General features: G+C 43.7%; 3 protein-coding genes across 7 annotated transcripts; 2 read left to right on the top strand and 1 right to left on the bottom strand.

Moving 5' to 3' along the window:
* Nucleotides 1-3,197: 3,197 nt before the first annotated feature.
* LOC125552642 lies at nucleotides 3,198-5,378 on the bottom strand. 2 transcript variants are annotated; one of them, XM_048716265.1, is made up of 5 exons: nucleotides 5,126-5,378; nucleotides 4,741-4,841; nucleotides 3,896-4,003; nucleotides 3,717-3,818; nucleotides 3,198-3,575 (listed from the first exon to the last, which is right to left on the bottom strand). In XM_048716265.1, the coding sequence occupies exons 1-5, from the start codon at nucleotides 5,337-5,339 to the stop codon at nucleotides 3,405-3,407; spliced, it is 696 nt and encodes a 231-aa protein (XP_048572222.1). In that variant the 5' UTR covers nucleotides 5,340-5,378; the 3' UTR covers nucleotides 3,198-3,404. The 2 variants fall into 2 exon arrangements, with proteins under 2 accessions (XP_048572222.1, XP_048572221.1); XM_048716264.1 differs by having other exon boundaries at nucleotides 3,896-4,006.
* A 2,385-nt stretch (nucleotides 5,379-7,763) lies between these two features.
* Nucleotides 7,764-11,960, top strand: LOC125552643 (putative ribosomal large subunit pseudouridine synthase SVR1, chloroplastic). Of its 3 annotated transcripts, XM_048716268.1 has the most exons (10): nucleotides 7,767-8,361; nucleotides 8,466-8,545; nucleotides 8,776-8,876; nucleotides 9,027-9,093; nucleotides 9,214-9,307; nucleotides 9,392-9,440; nucleotides 9,757-9,907; nucleotides 10,220-10,276; nucleotides 10,902-10,957; nucleotides 11,398-11,960. In XM_048716268.1, exons 1-10 carry the CDS (start codon nucleotides 7,851-7,853, stop codon nucleotides 11,456-11,458), a joined length of 1,227 nt encoding a protein of 408 aa, XP_048572225.1. In that variant the 5' UTR covers nucleotides 7,767-7,850; the 3' UTR covers nucleotides 11,459-11,960. The 3 variants fall into 3 exon arrangements, with proteins under 3 accessions (XP_048572224.1, XP_048572223.1, XP_048572225.1); XM_048716266.1 differs by having other exon boundaries at nucleotides 7,765-8,361; nucleotides 9,214-9,440; XM_048716267.1 differs by lacking the exon at nucleotides 11,398-11,960 and having other exon boundaries at nucleotides 7,764-8,361; nucleotides 9,214-9,440; nucleotides 10,902-10,961.
* A 2,309-nt stretch (nucleotides 11,961-14,269) lies between these two features.
* Nucleotides 14,270-20,227, top strand: LOC125552644. Of its 2 annotated transcripts, XM_048716270.1 has the most exons (11): nucleotides 14,270-14,811; nucleotides 14,934-15,011; nucleotides 15,085-15,650; nucleotides 16,567-17,163; nucleotides 17,249-17,403; nucleotides 17,829-18,034; nucleotides 18,120-18,253; nucleotides 18,329-18,630; nucleotides 18,724-18,827; nucleotides 19,194-19,304; nucleotides 19,813-20,227. In XM_048716270.1, the coding sequence occupies exons 1-10, from the start codon at nucleotides 14,538-14,540 to the stop codon at nucleotides 19,262-19,264; spliced, it is 2,487 nt and encodes an 828-aa protein (XP_048572227.1). In that variant the 5' UTR covers nucleotides 14,270-14,537; the 3' UTR covers nucleotides 19,265-19,304; nucleotides 19,813-20,227. The 2 variants fall into 2 exon arrangements, with proteins under 2 accessions (XP_048572227.1, XP_048572226.1); XM_048716269.1 differs by lacking the exon at nucleotides 19,813-20,227 and having other exon boundaries at nucleotides 19,194-19,700.
* Nucleotides 20,228-20,402: the final 175 nt, after the last annotated feature.

Here is a 20,402-nt window from a genome sequence, read left to right on the forward strand (position 1 = left end):
ATAGCCGTGCATTCTCCCTGGGTACACAGTTTAAGAATTGCACCTTTATACTTTCTAACCCATTATTAATGGAACGATATGCAACATGCGTATTCGCGAAGAAAATAAAATAAGCTTCTAATTTTTTGTAATGATGTAGCTACTACTATTTTAAGTTATAATAAAACTAACTATGATGGATTTTCTCAAAATGACTAAAGTTACAAAAAAAATGTAGGAAAATCTTTCAATCTATTCATCAAACATCATAGCGGTATAAAGAATACGAGAAGTGACAAAAACTACATCCATGTGCGTAGACCACCTAGCGAAATTAAAAGTACATAGATGGACAATTACTTGTAGGAAAAAATCTGGAGGCTAAAATATGTGTATTTTAGGAACGAGAACCATTTGGTATTTGCATATTAGCATGCGGGCTCTATATCTATCACTATCACTCACTATCGCTAAAAACATGTGAGAGTTTGTAGCCAAACAACAACAACAACAACAACAACAACAACAACAACAACAACATGTGGCGTTCAATCAGTACAATTTTTTTTAGTAGGATCATGTGGATCCATGCACGTGGCTGGCCTGGGGGCGCGTCGATCGCTGGCGTGTCGCTGCGTCGACGGGCAAAAGGCAACAGGCAATAGGATGTGTACGTACCTAGCTGAATGCAACCGCTTTGTCCTGGTTTTCCGACGGCGAGGAACGCATGGGGAAGTCGTCTGATGATCGATATTCGAGAGAGACGAATCGTCTATCTGTCTGTCCACGGAGACGTGTGGCGGTTACGCGGGGACGACGATCACATCCTCTCCTCGTGTGGAACTCTGGATCATGTCAGAGACGCCTACGCTTTGACTTTGAGCGCACACACCGCCCTCCGCGCTCCGCTCCGTTCACAACCTCCCACGTTGGCTGACTTTCTGTGTCTATAATCCCCCCCGCTCAGCCTAGATCGTGCTTCGTGTTCATCCATCTTGGATCGACCGAATTCTCGATCGGCATCTTCTCTCAGAGATGTTAAGTCAGCTCTAGTCTTTCCCTCAAAATGCTACAAGTCCCTGAAATTTTTGGTATGGAGAGTTTAATACTACTCACTCTGTTATGAATCATAAGATGTTGTTCTAACTTATTCTGAATAGAATGTATGTACAGTTCATATATGGTTTGTATTAAAATATTCAAAGCGCATTATAACAAGTACTCCTCCGTTACTAAGGCGCTTGTTGAAATCTCTAGTGATATTAAAATGGATACGACTGTCCGTTCCTAAGGGATACATCGTTTGAAAATACTTGTCATCAAAATGGATAAAAAAAATACTATTTTCAAACAAAGGAAGTATGTAGGTTGAAAAACTACAACAGGTATGACTCCACCGGTCGACTCTTAAAATGTTTACAACCTCAACACCGACTTTTTTCGACCAGACCACTGATATGATCATTGCTCTGAGAACCACTTCACCACCGTGAGCATGAACGACGAGGAAGCTTCCCTTGGCAGTCTAGGGATGCAAGCGGCGTCCTGTATACCCCGCAAAACCATCAAATTAGTTCACTTCTGGCCGAAAGATTAACACTGAATTAGTTCTACGCTCTAGCCCGCAAACCCGCCCGCTCTGCATCCAACGCTTTACGTACTTATCATCTCGCTGTTAGTATTTGCCATTGTTTCATATGCGTATATGCCTTTTTTATTTATTTTTTGGCACAAGATTGCATATATAGAGTTTTTTTTTGCGAGAGCATATATATAGTTCTTCTCCTACACGTTGAGTTTTACTGACACACTTGTCATGGTGTTAATTTTTTTTAGAGGGGTGTCATGGTGTTGAACTGTTGATGAACTTTTTTTCTTGATAGGGGTGAACTGTTCCATCGCAAAAAGAAAAGAAAGGGTGAACTGCTGATGAACTCAATTAAACTCTCCTTGACCGACGATGACACCGCGCTTATCCATGAGTAACGTGCATCGTGGCCGCCGGGCGCTGCTCCACGCCTTCACGTGTTGCGGCTGGCCCAGGGCTGCCCACGTCGTAGCGATCGAGAGAGAGTCGAGTCAAACAAATGATTTTGACGTGCATTGTTTTTAATGAATCCGTGTCTCTAAAATGTCTTCTTCCGCGAAAGTCATATTCTACTCCCGAGCTCAAATGCTATCTTAATTATGAATAGTAAAATAAAAAAATGTAGGAAAAAAATTCTGATTTTTTTGAACTTTGACAAATGTTTTGCATGCATACCAAAATTCAGCACGAAATGACATTCGTGAAAGTCATGGCGAAAAAAAAATCAGCAGTCCAAAATGTTTTCAAAACTAGCATTTTTTGGTTTTTCTACATGACTTCCACAAATGTCATTTCATGCTGAAAGTTTGTAAGCATACAAAACATTTGTCAAATTTTACCACAAAAAAATCAGTACTTTTTTACTGTTCATGAGGGAGCAGATACTCCACGTCCCTTCTTTCGAAGTTTCTTTGACAACCGATTAGTTTTTAGAGCTCCTCAAATATCATACATTCAAATTATACACACTCCTAGCACACTCGAGTATCCTTTTTTTTCAAATTTATTGCTCATGGCAGGTGCAGATGAGTTTGGGTGCCAAAACGCCATCCTCTTGCCAGTTTTACTTCCACTTTATGTTTGATTGTCGCAGCCGCCACATCAAACGTTACTACTTCTTCCGTTCCAAATTACTTGCAGTTCTTATTCTATGAAGTTAAATTTCCTTATATTTGAGATTTGACCAAGTTTGTGAAAGAATGTGCTAATGTTCATGCAATCTCAAATATGTGTAAAAACATGTATTTTGATGACTCTAATGGAACTAGGTCAGATGCCCACTAAAAAAATGCCCATTTTAATCATCTTCTTGTCAGGCTGGCAAAAGAACCGCCGAACAGTTTATACAAAGATAAGAATGAGTAGTGCCTAGTTTCCCAATCATGAAAACTTCTACATGATGCCATCTGCACGACATAATACTGCATCTGAGTTGTCACCATAGTCTTCAAGACCAACTGACCAAGCACTTCCACAAGCTATGTGCTCATGGTTACCTCAAATCTCCAGGTCAACAGATATAAAACTCAAAGCACCTACCATTGGGTGCAAGTGCTTTCCTCCAACACAACTCCAGATGCCAATGCATCAGCAATGCTATCGAAAACAGGAATAGATTGAACATGAGCTGTGAATCCGGAACCCTTTTTATTTATTTATATGCACCAGAGGAATCAGGTCTGTACAGGTATACACCAAGTTTGTTGCTGGTTGCGCACAAGGACACGAACACAGTTGCAAGCTGACACAATGCGTGCAGCCAGGCCAGTTAAGGATCATATATACAGTGTGGGTGGGGTGGATTATTTGTCAACCAATGTCTGCAGGCTCTGGGCTCTTAGAACAGGTCCCACTGCCAGTAGATCTTGTCCACGATGCCTCCGCCGCTCCGCACGGCCACATGGAGGGTCTCCGATGCCGGAGGGACACCCCACAGCAACGGAACAGCCACCGACATGGTCAGCTTCTCCTGAAGGCCGTCACTGCTCGCCTTCTCTGCAGTGACAATCTGAGCAAAAATGGCACCCTTTTAAGTTTGAAAGGATGTTCAATTGGAGATAAAGCTTTGATTTTGCAGTTTGAGGAATTCAATGACTGCACTTTGTTAAGATTATAGCGGCACATATAGTTCCAGGGGTAACATAAGTACCTCGCCACCATGCTCCAAGACGGTATCTTCCACCACATCGCTTAGCATTTCAATAGACCGACAAAAGCCAAAGATGCATAATCTTCTACCCATGTCCAGGCCCTGATAGATAATACCGCATGGTATTACTATATGAAAACATAAACATCAAACACACATAAGTGATAAGAAACATTTACATTTGTAGCTGCTATGTTAAACAGTGCTCCAAGGCAAAGACTTTGATTTGGATCCATGTAAGAGCTCTCCTGAAACCGGCGGGGTTTGCCTTTTCCCTTTTGTTGCCTCTTCTGTCCAAATTTAACACACATGAGGATGGCATGCAAAATATTGATGACGCCAGGATAAAGCAACTTCAGCAAATATACATGAATAAACTTGAATCCGCAACAAAACAAAAAAGAAATGGTTGGGTCGATATTCCCAGGATACAAAAAATAATTGTAAGCTTTCAGGCAACTAGCTTTTGGTGAGTACAGTGGTACAAATGAATATGGTGCTCAAATATACTCCTATACGGTGCTGCTTTTCAAGGTTTTATAGTCTAGATTCCCATTAAATATGTTTTATTATTACATGATAACGTAAGTAAAATGTGAAAAGAGCTGAATCTTTTTAACGTACACAATAAAATTGTTATTGCCCCGAATGCAGTAACCAACAGTGTAAGCATGACTGTTTAATATACATTTCTCGGTGTTATATAATTTCCAGTTACATATATTTCCCGGTGTTATACACATTCCAGCTACCCATTCATGTCTGATCAAACTAAATAAAACCTGGCTTTGTGGTACAGTGAACAAATAGAAATAGCACAAAGTTATTTCCATGGAAACTAGAAGGATGGCATATATCATTAACATCTTCATGCGCACTGAATAACAGTGTTCACAATATGCATAACAACATCTCAGTCCCGAAATGAAGCTCCATTTCAGTTTTATTAACAAGGACCAACATGTTGCTGTTTAGTATGACGCGCGAGGGAGCTTAGTAGTTCCAGCTCAACAAGATTCAGTACCTCGGAGGCGGTGACTCGACGAGGCACCATGTTACCGCCTATCTGAACCAGCCCATCGGAAGTGAAGAGCGTGATTTTATCCTCTTGCACCCACTCGATATCTGCCAGGAGAAGCACACGCAGATCGAACCCGTCAGCGCGCACGGCATGGTACACACACAGATCAGTACAGGGACAGACAACCCCCATACGAAACAAATCGACATTCTGCCCAACGATGAGCACAGCAGCCTACCCCATTACCAACTACCATCTCACGGAGCACGAAACAGCAACCGCGGCATCAATATCACTCATCTCTCAACATTTAATAATAATAAAAAAGGCATCGCTGGTCAAAGCGCTCGGGCAACATCAGGGCAGCGATCCGGGGGCGGGAGTTTACCGAACCCGGTGGAGAGATCCAGGGGCTGCTCCCACGGGTAGGGCCCGTAGAGGTCCTCGGGCTCGCCCTTCCTCGCCCGGGCGCGCAGCCGCGACCCGGGGCGGCAGCGGCGCGGGGACCGGGGCCTCCCGCCGCCGCGGAGCGGGGAGGAGAGGGGCCTCCTGGACGCCAGCGAGCGCGGGAGGGAGGAGGAGAGGGCGGCGGAGTCGGCCATCGCTCGGAATGCGGCAGGGGGGGGGGGGGGGGGGGGGGGGGGAGGAGGAGCGATCGCGGGCGGAGGGGGGAAGGGAGGATCGGCGGATTTTTATCGGGGGGCGGCGGGGGCGAGGTGTGGTGGGCGTGGATTCTCCCGGCGGTGGACTTGGCTCGGCCGTGGTGCCTTTCTTGCGGGCTCTTTTCCGTGGCCACAGGAGGGGGAGGACGGATCGTGGCCGTCGGCTGTGCCGGTTCTGTGGCGATGGACGGTCCAGATTGGCCGGGAGCCGGTGGGCGTGGTTTATCCGCTGCTGATGTGCTACAGACAAAACAAGGTTCGGCTGTCGAGACCAAGATGGGCCGGGGATCTCGAGGGGTGGATATTCAGTGCTGCTCGGAAAATGGATAAGGGATTGCTTGCACAACGAGAGAGAGTGGATTCTGCGCTCGTTTGCACTGCACCCTTTATTTGTTTATTTACTTATTTATTTCCCAAAATAAGCACTTCAAAAGTTTTATAAAATTGTTGACCATTGCCATATAAGTCATGGACGAATTTGGAGAGGACCGAAACCTGAAAGACCAGTTCAAATGAAGTGGCATCATCTACCTGAACACCGCCTCTGCGAGAACTGAAAAAAAAACATACCGAAACTAACTGGAGGCAAGGCACCGGGATTCCCCTCCATGCCACCAACTGTCGGAGCGGCAGACAGAGGGGTAGCAAATCCTTGGGATGAGCGGTGGAGCTTGGAGGGGAGGATAACTTCACCCTAGCCGCATATGCATGAGCCGACTCAACTAGAAGAAATAACTGGGATAAGTTTCATAAAAACTTTTTTGAAAAATGTGGGTATCTAAAACATGCTAGTTTTTGTTCTTCACAAAAATAACATTTTCTCACTGATTACATAGTTTCTCGAGAAGGCATAATAACGTGAGTTGTTGCATGAACAGAAACAAGTGCAACTGAGCGAGAGGTAGGGCTCCACTCAAATTTTGAAAATTCAATAAAATATGCTCATAGTTTTAAATAGAAAAAAAACAAGTCCTATCCATTTGTACGATAAGTGCCTCCGATCACATAATTTGCCTCCACTCAGAAGAAAATCTGGCTCTACCTTTAGCACCATTTTTTTTGCAAAAGACTACATTAATGTAATATTCCTGAAAACACAAACACAATAACACATATTTGTATTTCTTTCAAAAAAATTACATTCAATCGCAAAACCACCCCTTCTGGTTGAAGAGTCACCAAGAAAACATTTGATTTTTATTTTAGATAATAAAATCGGAGGATCACCTCTTTGTGATGTGGTGGCGGGGATGACTTCATCTACATGAGCTCTAAATCATGATAATCATGTTTACACATGAAAAACCTGGACACAAAGTAATTTTCTTACAAGTTCCAAGGCTTATACTACTTTGGTTTTCTTAAAATGCAATAGCGTGATAATAGTTGTCTCGGACATCATTTCCTGATACATTGCCCGCGGGGTTTCCGGACAATTACATAACGCAACACACTGCGGTTGCTAAATTTGTTTTTTAGTTCCCCGAAATGAATGAGCTGTAGCTTGAATATTTGCAGTTTTCCGATACATCATCCTCCAAACATGCAACTATATTTTGCATGTCCTTATAATCCACCGTCAAAATATATAGTGTGTCGTGAACTGAGCATAGCTTAAATGATTAGGTTTGTTATGGTGAAACCAGCCCACTGGCGTTGAAGTCCTAGACTTGGCACCGGCGTTCGCATTTTTCTAAATTTATTTCAGCATTTCCGACGATGTTCGTTCAGTAGAAGACGTTTTCGTTGACTATAAAATTATCCATGGTGATTTCGTCAATCTCAAGACATTATGCCGGCTTAGTATCTCGAAGGTGCTTATAAAGATCAGGTCTGCATTATGTGCATATATTTAAGCATTTGCGTTTGTACGCTGTGTAAAAAGACAACATACAGTTTGCCTTTTGACAAAATTTTGAAAATAAGAGCATAATTGGTTTGCTACCAATATTTGTCTTGCCAAATGTTGGCACTGCCAACTATTGGCAATACCGGAACTTGCCAACTATTGGCAACTTTATATGAGAGAGGCAAAACAACTCGTAGCCAACCAAGTACTCTCTCCGGTCCTTTTTACTCTGCATATTAAGTTTGTCCGAAGTCAATCTCATCCAACTTTAACTAAGTTTATATAAAAAATTATAGACATTCACATAACAACACAAATATCATTAGATTCATCTTGAAATATATTTTCATATTATATTTATTAGATATTATAGATACTAATAATTTTTAATATAAATTTGGTCAAACTTAGCAAAGTTTGACTTTCCGCAAAACCAATATGCAAAGTAAAAAAGACCGGAGGAAGTAGTTGCCAATTTTTGGCAGCAAACCAATTATGCTCTAAAAACGCAGCACCGTCTCGCCGTCCCGCTTTCCCGGCCCAGCAGCGCGAGCGCGGGGGATATCCGATAACCCCTCTCCCCTTCCCCACGCTCGCTCCCCATGGCCCTCGCCACCGCCGCGGCCGCCGCGGCCATCTCCATCCACCCATTCCTCAGCCGCCCGGCCAGCGTGCTCCGGTGCGGCCGCCGCGTCCCGCCGCTCCTCCTCCTCTGCGCTACCTCCTCGGCCTCCTCCGCCTCGGACTTCAACATCACCTTCGCGGAGCCCGCGCCCGCCCCGTCCAAGCGCTCGCCCGGCGGCCCGTCCGCGCAGCCGCTGGTCCCGTGGATCGCGCGCGGGGCCGACGGCAAGCCATCCCTCCACACCTCGCCGCCGCCGGACGTCCTCCAGGCCGTCGCCGCCGCGGAGGCGGAGGCCAAGAGGGCCGCCAAGAGGGGCCATAGGCAGGGCCCCGCCGCCGACGCCCCCGTCGCCAGCGTCAGGGTCAAGGAGAAGAAGGCCTCCCCGACCGCGCCGCCCAAGTTCTCCAAGGCGGCCAGAAGGTTCTACAACGAGAATATCAAGGAGCACGAGCCGCAGCGCCTCGCCAAGGTCCTCGCCGCCGCAGGAGGTAGTTGTCCTATCCTGCAGGGTTTTAGATAAGCTCGCTTGACTGAATTGAAATCGGAGCAGCATTATATGTCTGTCTTGATGCTGACTCGTGGCTCTTCCTAGTGGCCTCAAGAAGGACCAGCGAGGAGCTCATCTTCCAAGGGAAGGTGACTGTCAATGGTTCTGTCTGCACTGCTCCCCAGGTATGAAATTTCAGCCTGAAGCTCTAAGAGTGAGGAGGAGCAGTTCATGTCGCAAATATTTTAGCTCATGTCCACATTTACGTAATGTCAATCTCACTTCAGCTGTCTAGTTGAGGCGAAAAAATAGCTGGTTTAGTTTAGCTAGATAGATTCCGGCATTGTACCACTATGAAATTTGAAATGTTTTCATTTTGGCTGCATCTTGTTCATAATCAGTTTTTCTTTTGTAGACCAAAGTAGACATCTCAAAGGATTCTATCTACGTTAACGGGAATCGCATTTCCAAGAAGCTGCCTCCAAAGCTCTATTTTGCTGTGAACAAGCCAAAAGGGTCTGTATCTTTTCTTCCATATTGTTGGAGTCTGCACGTCTGTAAAAAGTTTCCTTTTGTATTCTAGCAGTGTATTTTTTAATACAATAGAAAAGCTGCCATTCGTCCAGCTGTGTGATATCCCTAAATGTTATTTCTGATGTCCCATAGGTATATTTGCTCGTCTGGTGAAGAGAAGTCTGTTATCTCCTTATTGGATGACTATTTGAAAGGATGGGTATGTTCTATAATAGGGCTTTTCATAAAATAGACATTACACTGTTCCTAATGAAATTTCATCATATTCTTGGCGTGCTTCACCTTCTGTCTAAATATAACAATCTATCAACATGTGCAGAACAAACTTCAGCCAGGAGTACCAAAACCCCGCTTGTTTACTGTGGGTCGTCTTGATGTTGCCACAACTGGTTTGATAATAGTTACAAATGATGGTAATTTTGTCATACTTGCTAGACAATACTTAGGAATCAGCAGTTTAGCCATCCAAGGCCTAAAGTTAGCTGCTCTCCTTTCAGGTGAATTTGCCCAGAAAGTCTCACACCCTTCTTCAAACATAACAAAGGAGTAAGTTTGGCCTCCTCTGTATCGTTTGTAGACTGTAGTACTGCAATGCAGACTAAATTGTAATCTATACTTGAAATACTGTAGATGCCATTCAAAATTTCCTAGCAGAAAATTAGGATGTTGTTTTGGTACTACCCTCAGGTCGCCATCATTATTCATGTGCAGTAAATGTGGAGTAGTTCCAAATGACACTAGTTTTAAACTAAAAATATTCTTCTCTAGGAAACTGCTCGTATAAATGTGCTCAAACATGGTAAATGGATAATGAAAAATACACGAAAAACAAAATATAATTTGCATTTGTTCAATATTGCAGATATGTAGTAACTATAGATGGAGCAGTGCACAAGAAACACCTTGTAGCTATCAGCGGAGGAACAGTAATTGATGGTGTTAAGGTTGTTCCTGATTTAGTAGAGCCACTGGATGCCCAAGCTGACACAAAAAGGACGCGACTTAAAATAGTGGTAATTGTCCTTTATACATGGTCCATTCTATTGTATTTGATGCCTGTTTTCTAACTTCTGCATATGGTACAAAACTATGTAGTATAATATAGGCATTCTGATTTGTTCAGTACAGCAAAGGATATATCCTAGCAATATTGTTCAGTCCTTGTATGTTTGTGCCAGCTTGATTGTGCAAATCCAGTGCATTCTATCAATTAGCTTGTCACTTGCACATATGCTTGACTAAAGTAATTTTACATAAATTCAAAGGCATCATATTTAGTTAATCTACTCACTGGCATTGATATTGTCAAGTTCTATTTCTGGCAGGTTCATGAAGGAAGAAACCACGAAGTTCGTGAACTTGTGCAGAATGCAGGACTAAAGGTTGTTTTGCGTGATGAATATATCCTTATCAAAGTTTTCTTTGTATTTTGTTGGTACATATCTTAGTATTTCTTGTTCTACAATAAATGCGACCTCCGGGAGAGTAACATCTCTCAGCTTGCGCTAGGATGGCAAGGCCTTGAGGTTGAACAGCTTCAGTGAAGGAGGGCACATACTGTGCCAGGAATAAATCTAGAATAGCTAGTCAAAGGAACGAGTTGTTGTCCACAGCAGGACTTTAGGGTCTAGGAGACTTTTCTTAATTCGTCTTTGCTTCATTCGACTCAAATCCAATAGGCCGTGTTCCCTTTATGGGTATTATGCAAGCATAGAAGTATGGGATCTATCACATAGCAACAAAAGATAACAGACGGCTGTGTTATAGTAGCACAGACGGCTGTGTTATAGTAGCACACACCTTGACAGCCAGATCTTGTTTTATCATTTCTATTTTGATGCACTGCTATAGAAGACAGTTGACCCTGTTTGTAATGGAAAACAGGCCGGAAAACCATACAGAAGTCAGTTAATTAGAGGAAAAGCGTGTAGAAGCCCCGCAGTTATGCTTATTTGTGGTATATAACTGTTGTGAAAGCAGCTGATTTTTTATCCCTGTATTTGACAGGTCTATGCTTTGAAACGTGTTCGGATAGGCAGGTTCCGCCTCCCATCAGACCTGGGGTAATGTTATTTAGCACATCAGTACATGTTCAGCATTACTTCCTTTTTGCAGAGTTTCATAAGGTTTTTTCAAGTCTTCCTTTTTTTTGTACCTTTCAAAACATCTGAAACAGCATGGCAGCTGGTGCAAATGGTAAAATCAAATACTCCAGGAAATACATATTTTAGAAAGATCAACTTGGAAAGGCTCGTGTATCAAAAGGGATCATATGTGTCAAATCTGGCATGCCAGCAGTACATACCACCAAAATCAGTCCAGTGGAGTTAATTGGTTCAACTGATAAATCATCGTCTAGGGGCATCAGTTTTTATTGTGCCCAACAAGTAAAACTAATTTGACAGTCAACTCTTTTTTTGTGTTTGATAAACTCTTCATGTTCACAATGAGGCTGGCGATATAACACCGTATATTAACCCATTGTTGGATGTTACATGTACAGAATTGGGAAGATGGTTGAACTTAAAGAAGCTGACATCAAGGCACTAGATGGCAACAGCTAGTAGAGTGCGCGCCTGAGTTCATGGGCTTCGTTTCCGAAAGCGGTGTGGACGGGTGGATAACATATATGCCGTACCTCCCTCCTGTGGCGTAAGGCACGACTACTCTGCGCCTGAGAGGCCTGCGATTCTGCTATCATAGATGTCAAATAGGAAACTGATGGTCAGGTTCGATAGGCATGCCTTTGTTTTCAAGAACACATGAACTGCTTCGCTGAAGAATCTCCAAGATCCTACGTGCCAGCAGTGTTCGCTGGAGTTTTGGGATATGTTCAGCTAGGCTTGCTAGTACTGTAGTAGAGTTGTTGATAGCGTCTACTCTTATGCAGACCTACTGATTTATTATCTGTGGAAATGTAAATGCTGCCAGTCGAGTCATGAACTTTTCTTTAACTTAGTCGAGTCATGAACTGGCATTACCTCCAACAGTTTTTGCAACTTGTAACTTCTATGCCTGCCCTGCAGAAGAAAAAAGATCTGTATACCTGATTTTGTTGTTGAGAAATTCCTGATAATTCTTTTTTTCCTAGTTGTAAAAAACACATTGCATTCTCAGAAGGTTAGGTTCCTGGTGATGGAACTTAGCCCATCAGGTTTAAATCCTAGACTTGGCATTTGTGCTCGTATTTTTCTGAATTTATTTCAGACATTTCAACTTTTTATTGACTACGAGGCGCATGTGGTGACTTTGTCAACATCAAGATGTGCAGCTCAGTATTTTAAAGGTGCTCATGGGGGGCAAATTGTGCAGGCTCAATACCTCAAAGGTGCTCATAGAGACAGAGTGTACGTGCGTGCGTTCATAAGAGTGATAGTGTGTGTGCGTGCGTGTATGTGAGCATTTTGCGTTAGTACTGTGTTAAAAGAATGTACTTCAGGAAAAATGAGCCATTTTTAATTTTATTTTATTTTGAGGGGTAACTTTTTTTTTAGGAAAAACCAAGGTTTTATTCATCATAACTCATAAGCCACAACGTATGGGATACAGTTTAGGTCGTGGGAATCACCAAACCTAGCAACAAAGCAAACATGGCTAAACTATGTGCCTCAAAATTGACGCATGATCTTTGAAAGTAAAATTACACCGAAACAACGACGCTCTAACATTAATCTCGCTAGTAATGTCCCCGTAGGTGCCACGGCTAAATTTTTTGTTATCTTCCACCACTTTGTTTCGAATCTGAAACAACAATGAATTGACGAATATGGAGATCCTCCGCTAAAGATATTGCTTCTCTGCATGTGATAGCTACTAATGTGGCAGGGTCGTCAACTCCTTGAATGACTACAACTAAACTTTCATGGAAATTGCCATCTCTACATATACACACCGCAGCTGCTGAGCTTCCTCTTCCTTGTCGGACACCAGCATCCACGTGGATCTTTGCAAAGCCATGAGGGGGGGGCTCGTGATTGCTGGTTGGCGGTTCCTAGAACCATGGGTCCCCCACCATCCGATGATGGTTGTTTATCTTTGAGTATATTAAGCTCCGCAATGAACCTCGTGACGAAGGAATGAGTTCCTTGAGGGCTCTAGAAGATATCTTCGTGAATCGTCCTATGTCTAGCCGACCAAATCGCCCAAAGGATGACTGATAGTTTCACAAACAGTTTATTTGATAATGAATCCCCGAGCGTAAACAGCTAATGCTTTGCGTTCAGTTCAGTGGTCGTTGCCAACGTTTCAACCAACTCGTCGTCTATCAATGCCCACGTACATCTTGAGACCGTGCATTCGCCCGATGAATGTTTCAAGAGTCCTCCATCCCGCAGAAACCGCATGCACTCGTATCAGTCATGTTTTCGTGTGCTCTAATGTCATTTTTCGGGATTGATTGCCGGGCAAGTCTGCATAGGAACATCCAGATCTTTGCCGGTACTTGTGTCTTCCACATACCCTTCGAGATACCCTCCTCCTTCGCTGAGCTAGAGGAGCCGACCGAACCTTTGAGCCATGCCTCTCGCCTCTCTCTAATGGTAATGCGCATCTTGTATGCTAACTTCATAGAGAAATTATCATGTCGCTCAAATTTCCAGCTCCAGAAATCATCCATATTTCTTGTACATAACGATATGCCAAGAATGACACGCACGTCCATAGGCATAAAAACCTCTGCCACTTTCTGTCTGTTTCAAGATGCCGAGGTAGCATCAATCAATTCTGACACTGTATCTGATGGGTTTGGTATTATGCAACCATAGGGTCGCATCATCTCCTCTCAGGGGTGCCAATTGTCAGCCCATATATCTGTTGTAGCTCTATTGCATGTACGTCTGATCAGACCCCGCTTCAAAGTGTCTCTTCCCTCCACAATAGCTCTCCGTATCTGGCTAGGGTGGCCTCCTAACTCCGCATTCAAAATAGTTGAATTTGGATAGCATATTCTCTTGAGAAGCCGAGCACACAGATTCTCTGGATTTTGCAGGAGCCGCCAAGCTTGTCGAGCCAGCATTGACAAGTTAAATAGCTCAAAATCTTTAAAGCCTAAATCACCATATCTTTAGGTTGCGTCATTGCCTTTCATGATATCTCGTGTGGCTTCCATCTACCTTCCTTGTTTCCTCACTAAAACTTTCGAATTAACATGTTCGAATGTTCACACAAGCCTTTAGGAAGTTTGAATAGAGTAACCATTTCTTTTCTTGATCGAGCATAAAAGAATCCGCCGTACGCAGACAGAGGTGGCTGGGCCCGGCCGTTTGGGCCGCGAGTTGGGCTGGGCCCTGTGCTAGTTGGCAACGAGGTGGGGAGCAAGATTAGTTTAAGCCATGGATCATCGTCGTCTCCGGCTCAGTCAGATCTGCCTGCCCCGCTCGACGCCGAGGGACCACCCACCACCACCACCACCACCCACGACTCCACCAGCAGGACACGGCAGCTCTTCCTCTCCCTCCCCTCCCCTCCCCTCCCAGCACCTCCGGCGATCCCACCCCGAGATCCCCCCACCCCGACCCGCGCCGCCGCGCGGGGGCCCGGCGGGCTCGGACCGCCCTCGCTCTGCCGCGCGGAGTCGACCCAGGAGGACGCCCGCCAGGGCCATTCCGCGCCCCCCCCTGCTCGCGCGGCTGACGGCGAGCGGCCATGAATTTCCTCTACCGGGCCGCGCAGCCCGAGCTGCCGCGGATCCCCGAGCAGCAGGGGGTCCTCAAGACCCTGGAGGGCCTCATCGCCGACGATCCGCTCCGCATCTCCGCCGTGGCGGAAGACGACGAAGCTGCCAGCAACGGAGCCGGGGAGATCGGCGGCGACACCGCTGCTACCTCTCCCTCCGCTTCTTCAGATTCGAAAAGTACAGCTCCGGCCGGGAAGCACAGCGACGTTTCCCAGGACGAAGGGTGGATCACGATTCCCAACAGTTGGTGCCCCTTTCCCCTTGCTTGGCCTTTCTCCTCGTCGCGTCGCAGATTCACCACTGCCACATTTCTCCTTGGAAATGCCGGCCCGGTAGCTTACTGATTCACAATTTTACTTCCGCAGAGGAGCTTCCTGGGGATTGGAGTGAGGTTTCGGACATGCTGCAGCTGCGGCCTTTGGATCGCCCCTTCCTTTTTCCTGGTAAAGTTACTTGACTGCAACTTGCTGCCTGTACCTGTTTTTGTTTTGGTATCTGAATTAGTTCGGTTATCAGGCGAGCAGGTCCATATACTGGCGTGCCTATCAGCCTCTAAGCAAGATATGACCTGCATATCTCCGTTTAGAATTGCTGCCGTGATGTCTAAGAGCGGAAATTCGCCGCGGCACCCCACAAATAAATCTAGCTCTGTCAGTGAGAATGGGGATGCCAATGGAACAGCCGGAGAAAATAGTTCTCACGGTGTCGAGGATAACATGGAGAGTGTTGAACTCAATGACAAAGTATCTTCTCCTTCAAAACAAGATATCCTGGAGACTGAATCCCTCCTTCGGATGGAAGATCGCAAACAGCAAATAGAAACCGTGCTGCAAAAATTCAAAAGATCTAACTTTTTTGTCCGAATCGCGGAGTCAGATGAACCTCTCTGGTCCAAGAAAAGAGTAGCTGCAACTAAGACGGCAGATGAACAATTATATTCGGATAGCCAGGGAAATAACACAGTTTCAAGGAGTACTGCTTACAATACCATTTCTGATAAAGGAGTTTTTGATGGTAGCACATCCGGAGGAGTCGCTCGGGATACTGTAAGGTGCTATGCTCTGCAGAATGGAGACATCGTGGTATGTTTTGAACGATCCGTCTGTTTACTTGCTGGGTGACATTATACACTAGATTCTTTTTTGCAATGATTAACTTTGGGAAGTTTATGGACTATGCATAAATAGTTGACCAATCATATATGAGATGTGTGTTAAAAAAGTATACCATCGAATTTGTATTTGAAAGGGGTTTCCAATGGTATAATTTTTATAGCATGTCTCTCGCAGATATTATTGATTTTATCGGTAGTCAAAGTAAATCTCGAAATACGTATTAGACCCTATATATCCAGATGGAGGGAGCACTATAATTTTAGTTCCACAGCCATCTACTTGATGCCTGGAGACTGGTCTGAAATCTACTACCTTACTGCATCACTTTTGGCAAATTGACAACTGCCTTGAATACATTGCTTCTCTTGATTTAATGCACCTTTATATCCGTCATGGTGGTAAGTAGGGTCCTGCAAAGTTTAGAGTTATGTCTCACCATCTTCGGTGAAATCAGCTAATACGCTTTAAGCAAATTTATGTAAAAATCCTTTGCACAACTACTGCAGTTGTCTATATACTAATCATGTTTGTTACTCCCTCCGCTCCAAAATAAGTGTCTCAAGCTTAGTACTCCCTCCGTAAACAAAAATAAGAGCGTTTAGAACACTATTTTAGTGTTGTAAACGCTCTTATATTTCTTTACGGAGGGAGTGCAATTTTGTACTAAAATTAATACAAAGTTAAGACACTTATTTTGGGACGGAGGGAGTATTAGTTTATTAGACGCACATGCTTATTTTGTTTTATTTTAAAGAAAGCAACTTCACAAAGAAGTTGATGGTGCTACCATGCAGTTAGGTTTCATTCATGTACTTTTGTGTGATTCTGGGTTGCTTATGTTTGTGCTGATTAATCACTCATATTCTCTGTTGGAAGGATGCAGGTTGTTTTGCAAGTGAATGTTGGTGTTAGCAATATGGTAGATCCAGTGCTTGAAGTTCTTCAATTTGAGAAGTGTACATCAAGCAATTATATGCGTGAGAATCTTGTAAACGGGCTTCCTAATGGTTATGAGGATCCTTGTCAGGAGCTGCTGAGCTGGTTGCTCCCTTTAGATCGCACACTACCTCCTCCTCGTTCTTTATCACCTCCTACTCTCAATCCCAGTATATCACACAAGCAATCTTTTTCTGCTTCTGGGTCTCAAATATTTTCGTTAAGTCATTTCAGAAGCTATTCAATGCCTTCATCCTCCTTTGCCCTTGCCCAGCTTCCCAACATAAGATCACCCCCAATATCTGAAAATCAAGAATTTGTGCCTGAAAAGCCTGCAAAAACACCTGATGTTATAAATGATGGGCAGCTTTCCTTTAGAGGAGTTCCTTTGGAGCCTGAACGGTATTCTGTACGCTGTGGTCTAGAAGGTGTATATCTACCAGGGAAAAGATGGTCAAGAAAAGTTGAAATAATTCAACCAATTGAAGTTCATTCTTTTTCTGCCAAATGTACTGCAGAAAATCTTCTTTGTGTCTTAATAAAGGTTACTATGAACATCCAAATCCTTCATTTTTCTCATAGTTTCTGAAGAAACTTTCAAAACTAATGCTTATATCTTCAATTCTCAGAACATTGCTCCACGGCATGTGCAAGACATAGTTGTATTCATAGATGCAATTACTGTTGTCTTTGAGGAGGCATCCAAAGGAGGTTCTCCTTTATCTCTACCAATTGCCAGTATTGAGGTCGGACATGGTCACAGTTTACCAAATCTGTCACTCAGGTACATGCAAAGTTTCTCATGGATGCTTCCAAAGACCCACAATTGCAGCTTAAAGTTTAAGTATGACGTGGTTTCTGCCATAAATTGATTCCCCTTTGGATTTGCAGACTGCAGTACTTTGACCTTGCCTTTTTCTTAGCAAAGAAATTCTTGCAACATGTTGCAATGTTATCGCTGTTATCCATCTTTCTCTTAGTTTTTAGTTTTGGTTTGAACAAGTTGGTTTTGTATAACATGCAGTACTGTCTGGTCACCTTAATGCTGGATTGGGCCAAACCTTAGTTTCACATGATTGTTTCTAGTTATTTATGCAAGCAATAAACACGGGAAGATGTATCGCATTACATACACTATACCTTGGTTTGAAGTTTCTGCCAAAGACCAACAGTTTCCATATATCTTAAGTATTACTTGTTTCCTTCCAGGCGGGGTGAAGAACACTCGTTTATTTTGAAGCCAGCAATTATGTCCTCCAGGGATCGGAGGATCAACAGTGATGTACCTCTGACTTTGTCACTCCCAAAGATGAGTGGAGCTGCCACAAATACTTCCACGCCTAGGGTTAGCGAGCTCAGCGCTGGTCTTACTGATCAGTATGCTGTACTTATATCATATCGCTGCAATTATACAGGTGAACTGTTGGAAAAATAGAACATGTGCTTGAGAACGAGTGTAGGTTGATAATTCTGACTTCCAGCCCTTTTTATCCTCTGTAGAATCAAAACTTTTCTTCAAGCAAGCCACAAGCTGGCAACCCTGTGCAGCTAGTGATCTTATGATCTCTGTGTCTTCTGAACTGTCATTACGAAATCCTAGCCCGAGTGCTCGAGTTCCTCAACTCCCCGTGCAGGTTATTTCGGTGCTTCTTTAGGTCTTGTTGCATTTTCCATGCCTCGCACTGATAGTGTTAATTGTTGGTTTTCAGGTCTTAACCCTTGAAGCTACTAATATGACTTCAGAAAACCTCACATTAACTGTTCTTGCTCCAGAAGCATCTGGTTCTTCTTCAGTTGTATCATTGAACTCAGCTCCAACCACACCAGATGGTTCTTATGATAATCTTAATGAGCCTATGAGAAGGTCTGGCTTGGGAAAACATGGAACTGGTTTTCGGAGACTGAATTCAGTTGTTGTCGGATCTCCAAAAGAAAGTGACAATGGAGGAAATAGAATGAGCACTTCAGCAGGCTGTACTCATTTGTGGTTGCAGAGTGCAGTTCCCCTAGGGTATGGCTATCCATTCTCACCTTTTTCCATCTGTTGAGAGTTACAGCACGGCATGTCAGTATGCTGAAGAATTACATTTGTTGTGGTTAACAGGTGTGTTCCTGCACGGTCAAGCACCACTGTCAAGCTCGAGCTACTCCCGTTAACAGACGGGATCATTACACTAGATACATTGCAAATAACCATAAAGGAGAAAGGTAAAATTACATGAAAAATGCAAAGTAGAGATCATTAACTTATCAGTTAGATATAGTGCCTACCCAGGGAGCAGAACTTGTTATTGCTACTGTTTACTACTCCCTCCGTTCCGAATTACTTGTCTTAGATTTGTCTAGATATGGATGTGTATCTAGACTCGTTTTACTGTTAGATACATCCGTATCTAGACAAATCTAAGACAAGTAATTTGGGATGGAGGCAATACCTGTCATAGTCTGAATCCACCAGATTCATCAGATTAAATTTTGCATTTGCAGAATAAATTTTAAGATAGTGTTTCTATGGTGCGACCAAACCTCCCTGTCTTTGGCTGCTGATTCACGACATGTATCTTTGCACCACAGGTCTTACGTACATACCGGAGCACTCCTTGGAGATACACGCATCGTCTGCCATCTCAGCAGGAAGGTCATAGTAGGAATTAGCAGAGTATTAATTACTCTATGTCTTCTGTGGTTGAACCCCTCTGCGTGGAGTGCAAGTCCAACTGTGCAGCTGCTCATCTGAATTGGAATGTTGGACATGGCAGCTCATTCAGCAGGATCCAGGAGCCGAGGCAGCCAGATACCGCTGTTTCTGCCGAAGGCGATGATCTCCACATCAACTGGATAAGCTGAGACCAGCGAATTGTGTTATCCCTGTTTGCATATATGCATTTATACGTGGAGCTCTGAGTGATTGGGCAGGCTTGGAAAAAACTGTAATGTTGTGTTTCATAGTTTTGATATCATTTTTGTGGTTTTCCATTCTTTTTGGTTACATGTAAACCTGGCGCTTGGCCTTGTCTTAGTTGGCGGGAGTATGTATCATGTGATGTACTGTCGGAAAAATGAGAAATTTACGCATCATCAGTTTCATCTTTTCCTTTTAGTGGTTATCATATATGCTTGTTATACAGTCCTGCTGAACTTCACATCATCCGACTAATATTAGCAGAGTATTAATTACTCTATGTCTTCTGTGGTTGAACCCCTCTGCGTGGAGTGCAAGTCCAACTGTGCAGCTGCTCATCTGAATTGGAATGTTGGACATGGCAGCTCATACAGCAGGATCCAGGAGCCGAGGCAGCTAGATACCGCTGTTTCTGCCGAAGGCGATGATCTCCACATCAACTGGATAAGCTGAGACCAGCGAATTGTGTTATCCCTGTTTGCATATATGCATTTATACGTGGAGCTCTGAGTGATTGGGCAGGTTTGGAAAAAACTGTAATGTTGTGTTTCATAGTTTTGACATCATTTTTGTGGTTTTCCATTCTTTTTGGTTACATGTAAACCTGGCGCTTGGCCTTGTCTTAGTTGGCGGGAGTATGTATCATGTGATGTACTGTCGGAAAAATGAGAAATTTACGCATCATCAGTTTCATCTTTTCCTTTTAGTGGTTATCATATATACTTGTTATACAGTCCTGCTGAACTTCACATCATCCGACTAATATAAGTGTAGACCACATGAACATTGTTGGATACCTTTTGCTGATATTCTACATGGAGTCTTACAAGGTTAAAACAAACTACAGGTAACTCGGTGAAAACAACAAGCATGCAATCCAC

This window comes from Triticum urartu, chromosome 4 (assembly GCF_003073215.2).
Source record: "Triticum urartu cultivar G1812 chromosome 4, Tu2.1, whole genome shotgun sequence".
NCBI classification, from domain to species: Eukaryota; Viridiplantae; Streptophyta; class Magnoliopsida; order Poales; family Poaceae; genus Triticum; species Triticum urartu.

Bases quoted from the DNA above. Each gene is read 5' to 3' on its own strand.
- LOC125552644 (XM_048716270.1), top strand. From the start codon at position 14,538: ATGAATTTCCTCTACCGGGCCGCGCAGCCCGAGCTGCCGCGGATCCCC. The intron at 14,812-14,933 runs GTTGGTGCCCCT...TTACTTCCGCAG, and splicing joins GTGGATCACGATTCCCAACA to AGGAGCTTCCTGGGGATTGG. The intron at 18,035-18,119 runs GTGAACTGTTGG...TATCCTCTGTAG, and splicing joins ATATCGCTGCAATTATACAG to AATCAAAACTTTTCTTCAAG.
- LOC125552643 (XM_048716266.1), top strand. From the start codon at position 7,851: ATGGCCCTCGCCACCGCCGCGGCCGCCGCGGCCATCTCCATCCACCCA. The intron at 8,877-9,026 runs GTCTGTATCTTT...GATGTCCCATAG, and splicing joins GCTGTGAACAAGCCAAAAGG to GTATATTTGCTCGTCTGGTG. The intron at 9,441-9,756 runs GTAAGTTTGGCC...TCAATATTGCAG, and splicing joins TCTTCAAACATAACAAAGGA to ATATGTAGTAACTATAGATG.
- LOC125552642 (XM_048716264.1), bottom strand. From the start codon at position 5,339: ATGGCCGACTCCGCCGCCCTCTCCTCCTCCCTCCCGCGCTCGCTGGCG. The intron at 4,842-5,125 runs GTAAACTCCCGC...TTCTCCTGGCAG, and splicing joins GGATCTCTCCACCGGGTTCG to ATATCGAGTGGGTGCAAGAG. The intron at 3,819-3,895 runs GTAAATGTTTCT...ATTATCTATCAG, and splicing joins TTAACATAGCAGCTACAAAT to GGCCTGGACATGGGTAGAAG.